This window comes from Propithecus coquereli, unplaced genomic scaffold (assembly GCF_000956105.1).
Source record: "Propithecus coquereli isolate 6110/MARCELLA unplaced genomic scaffold, Pcoq_1.0 Scaffold242, whole genome shotgun sequence".
Lineage (NCBI taxonomy): Eukaryota > Metazoa > Chordata > Mammalia > Primates > Indriidae > Propithecus > Propithecus coquereli.
In genome coordinates, this window is record NW_012147975.1 from 2,037,860 (window position 1) to 2,053,345 (window position 15,486).

A 15,486-nucleotide genomic window follows, 5' to 3' on the forward strand; every position below is an offset into this window, starting at 1 on the left:
GCCACCGTGCCCGGCCTTATTTTTTTCTATATATTTTTAGTTGTCCAGCTAATTTCTTAATTTTTGGTAGAGACGGGGTCTCACTCGTGCTCAGGATGGTCTTGAACTCCTGACCTTGAGCGATCCTCTCACCTCGGCCTCCCAGAGTGCTAGGATTACAGGCGTGAGCCACCACACCTGGCCTCGAAACAAAAATTCTTGTGCTGAAGGATCTGACGTTGCAACAGAACACTTACATAGTGCTTACCTGTGCTGAGCAGCGGTCTAAATGCGTTAGACATAGAAACTCATTTCATGCTCATGACAGCCCTGTAAAGTAGGTACTATTCACATCATCCCCATTTTCCAGATGAAGACACAGAGACACAGAAACGGTAAGTCACATGAATGAGTTACAGAACTGAGACGTAAACCCAGGCAGTCTGACTTCAGGGTCTAGATTCTTACACTGCTGCTCACTCTGGAAAGGTCCAATGGAACTAATTTCAAGTTTTATTGGTTTTGAAAATCTTGCCAAAAGATGATGACGTTATAAAGCTGGTATAGAAGTCCACTTTTGGAAGAGTATATGCTTAGAAGACTTAAAACAGAGAGAAACATTTTCTATTTGATGTTAATAGAAATCAAGAGATAGAAATCTCCCAACTGAGCTATTAATATTTTGGCCAGCTGTTAAGAGATGGAAATCTTTCTTCTAGTATCCAAGTAAAATTCTAAATAGAAATGATAACCACATACCATTCCAGTATGATTGAATGCTAGCTGGGAGCATTGAGAATTTTATTTTTCTTACAACGTTTCTTATTTTTGGTTTATATATTCTTTGAAACAGTCTGACAACTAGGAATAATCATCTTCCCTTTATTTTGGGGGGGGTCAACTAATAATTATAATACACTGCTGATATTAATTAATGTTGCTCACAGGAGAGGGATCAACAAGAAAGGAGGGTCTGTGGCAGAACAACTTGCTGGTCCCCGAGCCTTCAGGTGCTCCTTCTGGTGATGAGACTGGTTCTGCCTAAGCTCTCAGAAAGTTCCAAGAGGACATCTGTGTATAAGGGCAGCCTGGGCAAATTTCCAAATTGTTCCACTAGAGCTGGACCTGTCCTTAGATATCATCTTGTCCAGGTATCCTACTTTACAAGTGAGGAAGAAATTCAGGCTCTGAGGGGAGGGAGTCAATGGCAAATGCAGAGCTAGAGCCCAGGTCTCCTGATGGGGTGACCGGCCATCCCAGTTTTCTGGAACGGGGGACCTTGCGTTAAAATTGGGAAAGTCCAGGGGAAAATGGGGTGAGCTGGTTGCTCTGCCTCTTGGTTCTGGCTTTCCAGTGCTTTTTTTGTTTTTTTCAAGAGACAGGATCTCACTGTGTTGCCCAGGCTGGAGGGCAGTGGTGTGATCATAGCTGACTGTAGCTTCCAACTCTTGGGTTCAAGTGATCCTCCCACCTTAGCCTCCCAGTAGCTGGGACTACAGGTGCACACCACCATGTGTGGCTAATTTTTAAATTATTATTATTATTATTGTTCTTTTAGAGATTTGGGGGGGGGGTCTCACTATGTTGCCCAAGCTGGTCTCAAACTCCTGGCCTCAAGCGATCCTCCTGCCTTAGCCTCCCAAGTCACTGGGATTACAGGTGTGAGCCACCGCACCCAGCTTCCAGTGCTCTTTTAAATATCTCCAGGGAGCCGAATGGTCCTGAATTTGGGAAGAACCTTTGTCTGTTTGCCTTGATTTTCAAGTTTTACACAGAAATTTTAAGATTATCCTGCTTATTGCCCATTTCTCCTCATCCCTTCTAGGTGTTTCCTCTGGGAAAGCTGAGTTTGCAGGGAAAGCAGGGTGATAGTCGTTTAGGAGTTAAGAGGGAGTGATCTCAGCTCTGGAAAACCAAGAACTCCTGCTTCCACTACTGAATGTTCAAAATGATGTCTGGTGAGTGAAGCAGTATCCCTCACATCAGAGGGAAGGTGAGAGCTGGCCTCTGAGTAGGTGGACGGCTCCTAAAAAGGCGTCATTTCAGAGTCGGGATGGCTCTGACTGCCCTCTCTGCCAAATCCCTCTTCTGCCTACTGACTCGAGCCAATAATTCCATCATCAGAGTTCATTCCTGCAGCTTAAGACAAAAAAGGCTTTACTCTTATTGAATATAAATTCTCCTTGAAAAGGTTAGTAAGTCAGTTTTTAGTCTCTCCAGATGAACGGCTTTCTCAGAAGTGCACTCATCCCAGTCCGCCTGCACACAGTTCGGGCTCACGTGGTCATGCTGTTGTTTGACACCCAGCTCTTCGACAGTCTGCATTTCCTCTGGACACACCACTTCCACGTCACCCACAGGCCGGAGACATCTCTCCACCGCTCCCACCGCAGGGCCACACGAGCGCAGTGTCCCACGGGATAAAGTCTGAGCGCCTCTGCTTACTGGGGAAGACCTTTTGTTGCCTGATTTGCTAACGGGTACGCTCTGGAGAACAAGCCCTCGGTCAGTTGGTTCACGGATATAGTCCCAGCACCTAACCTGGTCCCGGGTACACAGAGGTGCTCAAAAAATATATGTGTTGATCAACTAACCGATTCAACTCTTTCTACACATATCTGTCACCCAAGACTGCCTAGCTAGAACTCTCCACTCACGGGCGTCAGCAACTCCGTCTTTGCACACACACTCGATGACCAGAACCATCTGCCGTGCTTAGGTCCCATGCTTTCTTATTCTGGAGACCCTCTGCCTTCAACTCCATCCATCCAGTCTACCTATTCTTTAAGGTCCATTCAAGTCCTATTTGTGCCACGAGCCTTCCTGAGTTCTCCAGCACACCAGACGCCTCCCTTGCCACACCCCCACCACGCTGCGCTTACCGCTCGGCGATAGTCCCCTCCCTCAGCTTAAATTGTCCCGGGCGCTGCACCGATGAGGTGCTGCAACCTCATTCTCTGCTTGCTTTGCTGGCATCTCTTCGCTGGGGATCTCTCTTTGGCTGTCTGCTCTTTGCTCTTTCTTTTTTTTCTTTTTGAGACTCTGTTGCCCGGACTACAGTGCCGTGGCATCAGCCTAGCTCACAGCAACCTCAAACTCCTGGGCTCAAGTGATCCTCCTGCCTCAGCCTCCTGAGTAGCTGGGACTATAGGCATGCGCCACCATGCTCGGCTAATTTTTTCTATATATTTTTGGCTGTCCAAGTAATTTCTTTCTATTTTTTAGTAGAGACGGGGTCTCGCTCTTGCACAGACTGGTCTTGAACTCCTGAGCTCCAATGATCCGCCCACCTCGGCCTCCCAGAGTGCTAGGATTACAGGCGTGAGCCACCACGCCCAGCCATGCTCTTTGCTCTTAATTCTCTCTTTCTGATGCCTCGTGCAATCTCATATCTTTATCTATGTCCTCTCCACAGTAAACTCCCAAATCTGGACCTTCAAAATTATGTCCTCTCTACCCAGCTTCTGAGCCAAATTTCCAAACACGAAGCAAACATTTCCATTGGGTTCTGCTGCCATCACATTTCTCACCAAATGAAACCCTGACTTCCCAGGTGAGACTCCACCTCTGGAGTAGCTAGGACTATGGGAACCCACTACCACCAAAAAATAATTAAAAATTTTTTTTGTAGAGACAGGGGTCTTGCTATGTTGGCCAGGCTGGTCTCGAACTCCTGGCCCCAAAGGATCCTCCCACCTATGCCTCCTAAAGCACTGGGATTACAGGTATGAGCCACTGCACCTGGCCACTTACATGCTTTTTTTTTTTTTTCCGAGACAGAGTCTCGCTCTGTTGCCTGGGCTAGGGTGCCGTGGCGTCAGCCTGGCTCACAGCAACCTCAAACTACTGGGCTCAAACAATCCTCCTGCCTCAGCCTCCCGAGTAGCTGGGACTACAGGCATATGCTACCATGCCCGGCTAATTTTATATATATATATATTTTTTTTTAGTTGTCCAGCTAATTTATTTCTATTTTTAGTAGAGACGAGGTCTTGCTCTTGCTCAGGCTGGTCTCGAACTCCTGAGCTCAAATGATCCACCCACCTCAGCCTCCCAGAGTGCTAGGATTACAGGCGTGAGCCACCGTGCCTGGCCTTACCTGCTTTTTTAAAAGTACAGTTTTCGTGTGTACATATCCAAGTATGTTATTTGGTTGATAGATAACTTTTTCAGTTATGCCTTATATCCATAAGCACACTGCAAGTTTTTCAAGGACAAAGATCATTTATAAGCTTTACTGTATGCCCACCTCAGTGTCAACCGCCAGGCTGGCTATCCATTAGGCAGGTTCTCAATAAAGGCTAAAATTCCAGTACTGAGTCCCACATCCTGACAACAAAGAGCCTGTTGTACCACTCACTGCCACCAGATGGCAGGTCTCAACCAGAAGTCTTCAGTGGCATTTCTTCATTTAGCCCCACGCTGTTCCAATCTTTCCAAAGTTCCTTATCTCACTGTATAGTTGTAAATTGTTTAAACTTCTCTTTCTCAGACCAGACTGAGAGCTGCTCCAGGAAAAAAAAAACATCTCCTAATTCATCTTGGACCCGTAAGTATTGAGTACTGGCATGAACTCGGTAGGTAAATTTTTTTTTCATAATCTTCAGATCGCTAGAGGTATAAAACACACATACACACACACACACACACACACACACACACACACACACAATTGGATGTATAGATGCATAATTTGCTGAAAACTAGTAAAATACCACAGCTCCATACTTTCTTCCTCAAGAAATATTAATTGAGAACTTCTGTGTCCTATCTAGTGCCCGGAGGTGGGCGTTTAGAACAGCGAGGGAATAAAAAATATAAGGAAGAGGTTTTAGCCAACTGAAATCTCTCCTTGGACGAGCCCTCCAACTCCAGCCATTCCTAGGCTGATGATGAAGACGTAGTCTCAGTCTGATGGGAGAAACATGCCCTTATCCTTGGGGAGATCCCCGTGTGGTTGGGATCGACAAGGCCTAGCCCCAGGCAGCTTCCACCTTCTCAAGTGGAACAGACTAGTCATGGCTCGCAGACTGGTCTTCCCTTATGTACCTGGTCTCATAGGCCCATGTGTTCAACAGACCATAGCCGCTCCCATTTTCCACACAGGGGCATCTCCTGTTTCCCTTCCCTAACCTGGAACCCTGGATCTGAAAGGGAAAACTGAACCATTCCCTTCTTTCTTCCCTGGGCATACTGTTGGGGAACTTGGCAAGTCATTGAGCCTAAATTGAGGGGGCCAAAGGGAGGGTCAGGAGCTCAAGCAGCTGTGGCATTTGGACTGGGAGTCAAGTGTCCCCAGGGGGTGGGAAGCTTCCAGGGAGAAGGGGTGGAGACCAGCTCTGCTCAGTGTCACAACTCAGAAGAATATGCATGGAGGCTCATTCTCCCCCTTCCCCACTCCCTTATCTAATTAGCAGAGAAGTGTAAAAAGTCAGAAATCCTATCTCTTTGTCTTCTGGCATTCTCCAGTCACCTCCGCCCCCTCTCCACTCCCCCCTGTCTCTTCCCTGACTTGCTCCACCGTCTCAGCAGCCCCCGGAGGCTCAGAGCCCTGCAAGGAGCCTGTGAAAGAAATGTGGGGGAGCCCAGGATTTGGGGAGTTTAGTGAGAGTGCACATTTGGAAAGAAGCACTGGCCTAGGAAACAACCTTTGTTGTAGGGTGACCAACCATCCCAGGGGCTCTAGACTCTCCCGGTTTTAGCACTGAAAGCCCCACACCACAGGAGAGCTCTCAATCCCGGGCAAAACCAGGATGGTTTTGGGATCCACGCTTTCTTGGCCCCAGATCACTGTGTGACCCTGAGCAAGTCCCCTTTCTCTGGGTCTCAGCTGCCTCCTTGTAAAATGGGACTCTACCTCAGACACCCTATGGTTTCATGAATGGCTTCTCGATTTCCCGAAGCTGGGCACAGGAAGGGTGACTCTGATTCATTCTTCATTGATTTTAGCCCCCAGTGCTTCCCTGGGACTCAGGGAATCTCATCACAGTAGAACATCACAGGTGGAAGGGGACTTCAGGATTACCTGGTTCTCCGTCCTTTCTTGCTCTAGAAATACCTCTCCTGAGGTGCACGCTCTTACTCCTTGTATCCACTTACACTTTCTGCAAGGCATTGTAGGCAGACACACACCTTATCTCCTATTTACTAGGTACTAAGCTCCTTGAAGGCAGGTAGGAAGACCTAAGGCTCAGCAAGAGTTAAAGCCTTGCGCCTAACTGAAACAATTATTTGGTACTGAATCTCACAGGGAAATCTTTTGCCCTTTATCTCACAGTGGCCTAGAGGGAGGACACTGGGTTCCAAGGGTGTGCTGGAGGTGGCTTGTACCAGTCCTGAGAGCTGATTGTTATATTTTAGGCACTTCGCAAACTGGTTGTTAAACACAGCCATTATTAAAAATGACATTACATGAACTTTAAAAATTATATTCAAAACAAGGAAAAATATTCAAAGTTCATTACCTCCTAATTTTTTTTTACCTCCTAATTTTTTTTGCTATGTTTTATTATCATTTATACTCAAGGTTATTTATATACATTATATCTATATGGTAGGATAATGTATGATATGCTACTGTACGTTTCTTCCCAAGTCCACATTGGTAGTTTGAAGTCAGCCATGGAGGAAATACTTATACCATGGAAATCAGCAAACACTACCAATTGGGTTCCTGCCATTCCAAAGCCGGTTGTTAATCTTTTACCAACACACCACTGCTTCAGAGAAACCACCATCCCATCCATCTTGCCAGAGGCTCATCCATCTCCACTGTCATCTTCTGCTCTGGTCTTCAGCTGCAGATTTCCATTCCTGGAAGAGAGAAACCAAGAGTTGGATCATTACTTTAAAATGAATGAGATAATAGTCTGCGTGCAGTGGTGCATGCCTGTAATCCCAGCAGTTTGGGAGGCTGAGGCCAGGAGTTCCAAGCTGCAGTGAGCTATTATCATGCCACTGCACTCCAGCTGGGTGACAGAGGGAGACCCTGTCTCAAAAAACCAAAAACAAAAACTAATTAAATACTAGAGCTGTGGTTAAAGAAATTGATGCATAGATCGGCTAGAAATGATTTAATGACTTGCAGACTCAGAGTGAAGGCCCTTGGTCAGTCCAGCACAGGGTTCTTATGTAGACAGACCCCACAGGACTCTGCAGAAGGCATTGGTTATCCTCTAGGTATCCATCTTAAAGGTCTGCCTCATGGCCAACTGCAGGATTCAAAGATGTATAAGATGATTCCCATGCTCACAGCTGCGGAAGAAAAGATTTCTGGCCTACAATCACCTCTGGAATTGATAAATTCTGTAAATCTTAAAATTAGGATTACAACATGTAAGAGAGCTGGGAAAGTCTTTAGGAGTCAATTTTCAACATTTTCCCCACTCCCTCACTTTACAGATAAAGAAACTGAGTCCACGTGGTGGTAAATAGCTTGCCCAAGGTCCCACAATGAATTAGTGCCCAAAGCCCAGGCCTCCTAAATCTTGGAGCTGAGGACTTTTCTTAAATCCTCAATTTCATTTACAGAAACTATAAGATCTTTAGAGAATCTGAGCAGGAGCAAACACAGTTTGCACACAAAACACTCACTACCTTCCTCTCTGCTTCCTAGAAAAATAAAAGGATATTTTTTATAGACTACCAAGTAAGTGCCAGCTGCTATGGGGGACAAAGAAGAGTAAGACACAATCACTCATGCCAGGGAGTGACTGTGGAGTCACTCCTCAAACTCTTTCCAGCAAGTGGGGGGAGTACCTTGGGGCTGTCACTAACCCTGTTCTCACCCCCACAGTGAGAGGCATGGAAATCAACCCCACTGTCTTAAGTAGTGAAAGTTAAACATTAGATTCCTGATTGGGAAAAGTAGGAGACAGAGAAAAGGCCACTGAGGCAAACTCAGTGGGCTTTTCCCAAGTGACTCAAGTCTGGGACACCTCTTCTCCCAAGCAGAGAAGCCCACAAGCAAGCAGAGGAAGAAGAGAGCTTGCTGAGACTGGGAGGCAGAGCTCTAGTCCATCAAGACCTTTTGTACCCATTCTTCTAGAAAAATGAAACCAAAAAAAGACATACAAAATAGGAGCCCCAATTTCCTATTATTAGGTTCAACACATCTAAAAGTACTCTATCAAATTGCTATAAAAATTTCTAAACACTTCCATTTCCACACTTATCTTGTCACAGAAGGATACGGCCAGTTTGCAGATTGACACGAGTCCTGGCCCCTGGAACTCCTTCGACAGGGGGACCTCTGAGCTCCTCTTTCCATCCAGAGCAGGTCTGGGGTGCTGGGCAATGATCTGGATCACAGGGGAATGAGTCAGAGCCACTACTTCCCATCTGTGCTTTCCTCGTAACTTCGCTAGCCTTCCTTCCCCAGCCCTAGGAAAGAGCTTCACCAACCAAGAAAGACTCCCACCCACTTCACTGTAGTCCCCAACCCTACCTAGCAGTGCCTAGGAAGGGCACAAGTTCTTTCACTCATTCATTTGTTCATTCATCAGGTGCCTTCTTAAGCACAAAGTGAATCCAAAAGATTCCTGCCTAAGAAGCTGAAGTCTTAGTAACAAAGTGGTATCAAGAAAGAAGGCATTGTCTTTTCAAATATAGCCCAAAGGTTGATTCCCAGGTGTATAAGAAATTAACAAACTGGAGATCTCACCTTTAGATACAGAAGGATAGACCTATTGGGAATGAAGGAAATTTAGCAGAACTTGCTTTGCTGTTAACAGAATGTGTGGAAGGGCTTGTTGCAGAGAAGGGCTCTGAAGTGTTTCTGCTCGTGGCCCCCCAATTCCATTAGCTTACAGCTAGCAAGGGAGCAGGTAGGGACAAAGGTGCACTCACTTGTTCAGGTAAATGAGAGGGAGGGGTCCCCCAGTGGAGTTCCTCTGTGATTACTAACACTTTGGGGAGGAAGGCAGGGCGAAGAGTGGGGTCTTATTGACAGATGAGGACACTGTAGCTCCAGGAATAGGCAACCTGCCTTCAGGCTGAAGGACCTAGCCTGCTCCAGCCTACAGGACTCTGAGAAATGGGCCCTCAAGCAGGAACAGGCAAAATTGACTTACAGAGGAAACAAACCTGAAGGGTCGGAGAAAAGCTTCGGCCCTCTCGGTCTGGGAGGGAAGAGCTGGCCAGGCTGGGCAGGGCGGGGCTTTCCTTGAAGGTTTGGGCTGATCCCTCCTCCAGATCCCCCACTGGGTCAGTGACTCCTGCAGCCCTGCCTGTGCCTAGCAAATGAGAAGAGCTGTTGATTTTTCCCCCTTGGCCATTCAGAATTTTTCCCCATAAATACTGAGAAAGACCCTGCCCTCTCCTCACTTCTCTGGACTTGGCCCTGAGCTGGAGCTGGCCCCCTGGGGGTGGGGGGCCATGGGGGACCTGCTCGTGCTCTGGGTGGCTGTGGGCATGTGCTGTGCCACACTCAGTGCCTCTGCCTGGTGAGTCCTCCCTGCCCGCCCTCCCCGCCAAGGAAGGCCCTCTGTCTCATCCCCATTCACCTCTGCCTCACTTGTTCTCTTTCCTGTAGGTCAGTGAACAATTTCCTGATAACAGGTCCCAAGGTAGGATGGTCTCCAGCTCCTGTTTTTACCCTCAGGGTCCTAAGGGGACGCTAACGGAGAAGAAAAGGGGGGAGGGGAGACAGTGCCAGAACCCCCTTGCCCAGCCCATTTGAGTCCTGCCTGCTCCCCACACCCCAGATGACCCGTGTCAGGTGGAAGCTCACAGCGCTTTTCCCCTCGCCAGGCTTATCTGACCTACACCACTAGTGTGGCTTTGGGTGCCCAGAGTGGCATCGAGGAGTGTAAGTTCCAGTTTGCTTGGGAACGCTGGAACTGCCCTGAAAATGCTCTCCAGCTCTCCACCCACAACAGGCTGAGAAGCGGTAAGTTCGTGTGGGATACACACCTGTGTGAGAGGGTGTATGTGCTTGTAGCACCTGTGTATGTGTGGCATGTATATGTGCAGTGAGATGAAAACGTTACCAGTGATCTGCTGACCTGCCACTTCCTTGCTGTGTGACCTTGAATGAATGACTTCCCCTCCCTCAACCACAGATTTGTCATTTGGATCAGTCTCCAGCTCCACTTAGCTCACCGGAAGTATTCTATGGGTTGAATGAGGTGGATCCGAACTGTCTCTATACAAATATAAGAAATCACTCTATTTTTTTTAACACATGCCTGGATTTGTGTGTTTGTACATGCTTGTTTTGCACTGATTTGCATGAAATAAAAATGAGTAAAGGTCTGTGTTTGCAGTTTCACATCTGTCAGCTGTCATAAAAGAACAGAAAGGCTGAAAGATCACATTGAGCTGTGCCTCAGGTGGGGTGTGTGTGTGTGTGTGTGTGTGCAGCTGTGCATGGACGTGCACCCATGCGGCCTTTTGTAACTGTGTGCAGTAGTTTGCATAAAAGTTATTTTTGAAAAAACAATAGAGTGTTGCCTGAGAAGAGCTGGGGGGAAGAGAGTAAAGAAGATGGGGACAGAAAGAAATACCTTATCATGGCATATACAAATAGAATAGAGAGTATGAGGAAATGAAATATGACAATGTTTGTAAAGAACAGTAAGGTAAGAGCTCAGTAAGTAGCAGCCATGATCATTATGACTATTACACGGCCTAGCTTCGTGGTCAGAACGAAGAAAATGTTTTTCTCTCTTTCCTAAGCCAGCCTCATGGCCCGAGTCTCACTGCCTGAGGCCCAGCAGCAGCGGCTAGGGGATAGAGGTTTAGACTGGACTCCAGGGGAGCAGGGTCCTAATCGCAGCACCACAGATGGAGAGTGGCGGTCTCATTATTCTATGTCTGGGTTTTACTTTCCCCACCTGTTGCATGGGAATGCTCATTCCTGTCTGGTAAAGAGGCTGGAAAGATATGCATTGTTTTCTCAAGTAGAAGAGCAGCCTCTTAAACCCAAAGGAGGTGGGGGACAGGGGAGAGAAACAGCATTGTTGTTCCAAAGCCTCTGCTTTGGGTCGTCAGGGTCCCAGTTTCCATTCAGTGCCCTCTTTCTCTCCAAAGCCACCAGAGAGACTTCCTTCATTCATGCTATCAGCTCCGCTGGAGTCATGCACACCATCACCAAGAACTGTAGCATGGGCGACTTTGAAAACTGTGGCTGTGATGAATCAAAAAATGGAAAAACAGGTAAGTTGGACTTTCTGATTGGGATGGGAAGAGGTGAGGGGCTGCAGAGCTGAGTGCAGACTAAAGTCTTTCAGGGAAAGTCTGAGGGACATGGTTCCCTCAAACCCCTAGACTCCAACAGCTCCTTCAGTTGTGGGATATCCTGGACCTAGACTCTCCTAACCATTGAGCCTGGGTCCATGAGTCCAGGGATTAGCAAGAAACTCTAAAACTAACCAGGTGACTAGGAATGGGAAGGCCAAAGAGAGTTTAAAGCTAGCTTTGGTATTCCAGGTTTGGAATGGCTCATCCATAATCCAGAGCTACTCAACAATTTATAGACCACCTACAAGACATACAAATTTACCACTAATGAGGGAGGAGGTGGCTCTAATAAGACTATTGTAGAGGCCAGGCATGGTGGTGCACATCTATAATCCTAGCACTTTGGGGGGCCAAGGCAAGGATTGCTTGAGGCCAGGAGTTTCAGACCAGCCTGAGCAACATTGCAAGATCCTATCTCTAAAAACAGTAGAAAAACTAGACACATGTGTTGGCACATGCCATAGTCCCAGCTACTGGGAAGGCTGAGGTACCACTCTAGCCCAGGCAACAGAGCAAGACCTGGTCTCAAAAAAAAAAGAAAGAAAGAAAGAAAGAAAATAAAAAGAAAAAAGACTATTGTAGAATAATGGTGCAGAATTCCAGAATGTTTGAGCTATAATGAACCTTTAAGATCATCAAGTCTAACCCCAGTGTGTCTACTTATACTGTGGGTATCGAAGACTGCCTAGAGCTGGGAAGTGCATACAGGGTGGGCAGTGGCTTTGGGAACAGGACTTCCCTCTCTCCCACCCCATGAACCTCCATTTCCCTGTCTCACCTTGAACAATAGCTTTACACCCCGAGGGCTCTTGGGGATGGCTTGGCTGTGTAAGCCAAAAAATCTCTTCTCCTGGGACTTCGCAGGGAGCTGTATGCAGAACTTATTCTTTCCTTATGTGTAGGAGGCCATGGCTGGATCTGGGGAGGCTGCAGCGACAATGTGGAATTTGGGGAAAGGATCTCCAAACTCTTTGTGGACAGTTTGGAGAAGGGGAAGGATGCCAGAGCCCTGATGAATCTTCACAACAACAGGGCCGGCAGGCTGGTGGGTATAGGAGTTGGCCGGTGGTGGCAACAGCTTCACATCTGCACAGCCCTTCTCAACTCACCAAGAGCTATCTCCTACCTATGTTTTATCCTCACACCCAACAGGTCTGAGACAGCTGCCCCAATTCTCTGCATAACAAAGCCAGTTAAGTCTGAGCCAAGTGGCTTGTCCAAGGCAATTAACAACTAATACGTGTCAGAAAAGGCAATGAATTCAGATCTTTATAGTCTAGTTCTCTTATCTCTAAATCTTAAGCTGTGCCCTACCACTGGCTTTCTGAGAACACAGAACAATACAGAATCAAGGCCATGCTTCCAAGACTTAAATTTTTAATTACTTCAACTGCATGTTCTTGGAAATTTATAGGGATTTATTGTCTAGTCTTGTGTCCTAAAGTCTGTCTGGGCTGTGAGGATTTGGGACCAATCTAGGCTTCTCTGGAGTGTCTGTTCTCCCCTAAGACTTCTGGTGGGGTGGCAATCTCTGGAGTATTCTGAACTCAAATCTGGAAGCAAGTTGGATTTAGAGCCAAGAGCATAGAAATTTCCCTGTGAATCTATACCTAGATGTCCTGGTTGCCCACCGAAAGGTGAAGAGGCTTTTTAGGCAAATATAACCATGAGTAATTAATTGCCTGGGGGATATAGAGGTTCAGTCTCAAGGAGCTTCCTCCCCTTTGAGGAGGGGCCAAAGGACAAATCCAAACCCCCACAAATACTCTAGTTCCCAGCTTCAAGACAGTAACAGTGGCAATGATCATATTTTCCTTTATAATTTACAAAGTACTTCCTGGATCATTATTTTTTTCAATTCTTATTCCAATTGGGCAGATAGAGAAACAAGCTCAGTAAGTGATGGAGTCGGGCCTGGAGCCTAGGTTTCCAGACCCCAGTCCCTTTCTCGACACTTGCTTGGCTCTCCATCGCAATCACCCAGGGAAGCTTTACAATCTCCAGGAGCAGGCCCTTAACCCCCTGAACATTCTCACTGAGCAGATCTGAGGTAGGGTCCAGGAATAAGTATTTTTCATAGGCTTCCCCAATAATTCTGCTGCTCCTTCAAAGTCAAAAAGCACAGCTCTAAAATATTCCATTTAATCGCTAGCCTTTGGTCTCCCTTACCCAGAGCCATTCTTTCTTTTGTGTTCTCTCTCTGTGAAGGCAGTGAGAGCCACCATGAAGAGGACCTGCAAGTGTCACGGCATCTCGGGGAGCTGCAGCATCCAGACGTGCTGGCTGCAGCTGGCTGACTTCCGGGAGATGGGAGACTACCTAAAGGCCAAGTATGAACGGGCGCTAAAAATTGAGATGGATAAGCGGCGGCTGAGAGCGGGGAACAGTGCCGAGGGCCGCTGGGCACCCACAGAGGCCTTCCTTCCTAGCGCAGAGGCTGAGCTGATCTTTTTGGAAGAATCACCAGATTACTGTACCCGCAATTCCAGCCTGGGCATCTACGGCACAGAGGGTCGCGAGTGCCTGCAGAACAGCCACAACACATCTAGGTGGGAACAACGTAGCTGTGGGCGCCTGTGCACCGAGTGTGGGCTGCAGGTGGAAGAGAGGAGAACTGAGGCCACGAGCAGCTGTAACTGCAAATTCCAGTGGTGTTGCACAGTCAAGTGTGACCAGTGTAGGCACGTGGTAAACAAGTACTACTGCACACGCTCCCCTGGTGATGCCCTGGCTAAGGGAAGCACCCGATAACACCCCACACAAACTCACTTGATCAGCTGCGTGTCAGTGGAAGGGGACACGACTTCTCTTTTGGAGAGAGTAGATTGGGAAACAATTGGAAAATCACAGGGTTGGCCTGTAATCCTCCTATCTGCTATGTGTGGGAAAACGAAGGCCCAAGATTATATAGCATATTCTTGGCAGACCTGAAATTGGAACCTGGGCCTCCTGACTTGGACAGACCCCATTTAATCTTTTCTGCAAGTTAATTTCTGGTCTTTGTTCCTGTACTTAAGCAGCTTGCTAAAGGGGGTATTTGGTTTGGGGTTCATATCTAGAGGGACCTTCAAAGTATTTGATCCTTTAAGTTTCAGACCATGTCCAACTCAGCTGTGCTACTGGGAATGAGAGAGAATAGAAGCAAAAAAATGAAAGAATTCTGTTCAAACGCATGAAGGAGCAACCTTACCCCATTCTGGCTAGCTCCAGAAAGACTAACTACAAATCCATGCAGATAAATGAGGCAGAGACCACATATCTGCCTATTGGGAGGGTTTTAGAGTGTTAGACATTAGATTTTTCACCTGAGTATGAACTTTTGAAAAGTTCTCCCCACCCAGGACTGGAGAAACCAGGACCCAACATAACCTGAGGACTTTTCCAGCTCATAAACCATCTCTGGAGACATGGAAAGGGAATGGTCACAGCAAGTGGACAGGTGACTAAGACTTATCCAGAGGTCCCACAAGAGGGATTTCCCCCAGAGAGCTATAACATGACACAGTTTTGTTATTTTTCCAGATTGGGAACTCAACTTCATTTTGAGGGGGGTTAAGAAATATCCAACCCCCTTGATTTTTAATGTTTGACAGTTAATAAAGTTGAGACCCAGACACTGGCCAATAGGAAAACAATGTATACTCCCAGATATAGAAGGTGTTATTTTAATGCAACCTAAGCAACTTGGGGAATAAGGAAGCTCTTTGAACTTGGACCATATTCAAAGTGTGTTTGCTCTCTTAACTTGGGCTTCCTGGGGTGTCTGTACACTAAGACATGGGCCCCAGGGCAAGAGACTAGGAGAGTTGTGGATTCTACCTTCCTCCATTTGCACTTCTACATTTTCCAGTGGTAATCCTTGGAGGAGGGGTAGTTTCCCATAAAGAGAGCCAGGGGGCTCAGCCACTGGTCTCCTAACTTTGAATATCTCAGCCTGGGGACTCTCCCCTGTCTGCTAGGCCCAGCACCCTGCAGAGAGGAGGTATGTTGAATAAACAAGTAAAATGATCACCAAGAATGGGGAGACACCCACAGTTTACTGTTTTAAATTAGAAAACAATTTAAATGTTCAATGATAGGATAAACTAGTTAAATCACAACATTAGAGTGGAATATTAACCACTAAAATAATATTCTTGAGAAATAGTATCATAGAAAACACATAATTAAATGAACAAAGTTGATTGCAAAACAGCATATTCAGGATTAATCCAATTTTGTTTTAAAAAATATAAGAATATTTGCCATCATGTAATGCCAAAATAG

At 46.7% G+C, this 15,486-nt stretch overlaps 1 protein-coding gene across 2 annotated transcripts; it reads left to right on the top strand.

Annotated features, from left to right (window-relative positions):
* Nucleotides 1–9,159: 9,159 nt before the first annotated feature.
* WNT8A (wingless-type MMTV integration site family, member 8A) lies at nt 9,160–14,407 on the top strand. 2 transcript variants are annotated; one of them, XM_012646354.1, is made up of 7 exons: nt 9,355–9,422; nt 9,512–9,545; nt 9,730–9,868; nt 11,011–11,136; nt 12,123–12,265; nt 13,429–13,960; nt 14,251–14,279. In XM_012646354.1, exons 1-7 carry the CDS (start codon nt 9,355–9,357, stop codon nt 14,277–14,279), a joined length of 1,071 nt encoding a protein of 356 aa, XP_012501808.1. The 2 variants fall into 2 exon arrangements, with proteins under 2 accessions (XP_012501811.1, XP_012501808.1); XM_012646357.1 differs by having other exon boundaries at nt 9,160–9,422; nt 13,429–14,407.
* The last annotated feature ends 1,079 nt before the right edge of the window (nt 14,408–15,486 follow it).

Bases quoted from the DNA above. Each gene is read 5' to 3' on its own strand.
- WNT8A (XM_012646354.1), top strand. From the start codon at position 9,355: ATGGGGGACCTGCTCGTGCTCTGGGTGGCTGTGGGCATGTGCTGTGCC. The intron at 9,423-9,511 runs GTGAGTCCTCCC...TCTTTCCTGTAG, and splicing joins ACACTCAGTGCCTCTGCCTG to GTCAGTGAACAATTTCCTGA. The intron at 9,869-11,010 runs GTAAGTTCGTGT...TTCTCTCCAAAG, and splicing joins CCACAACAGGCTGAGAAGCG to CCACCAGAGAGACTTCCTTC.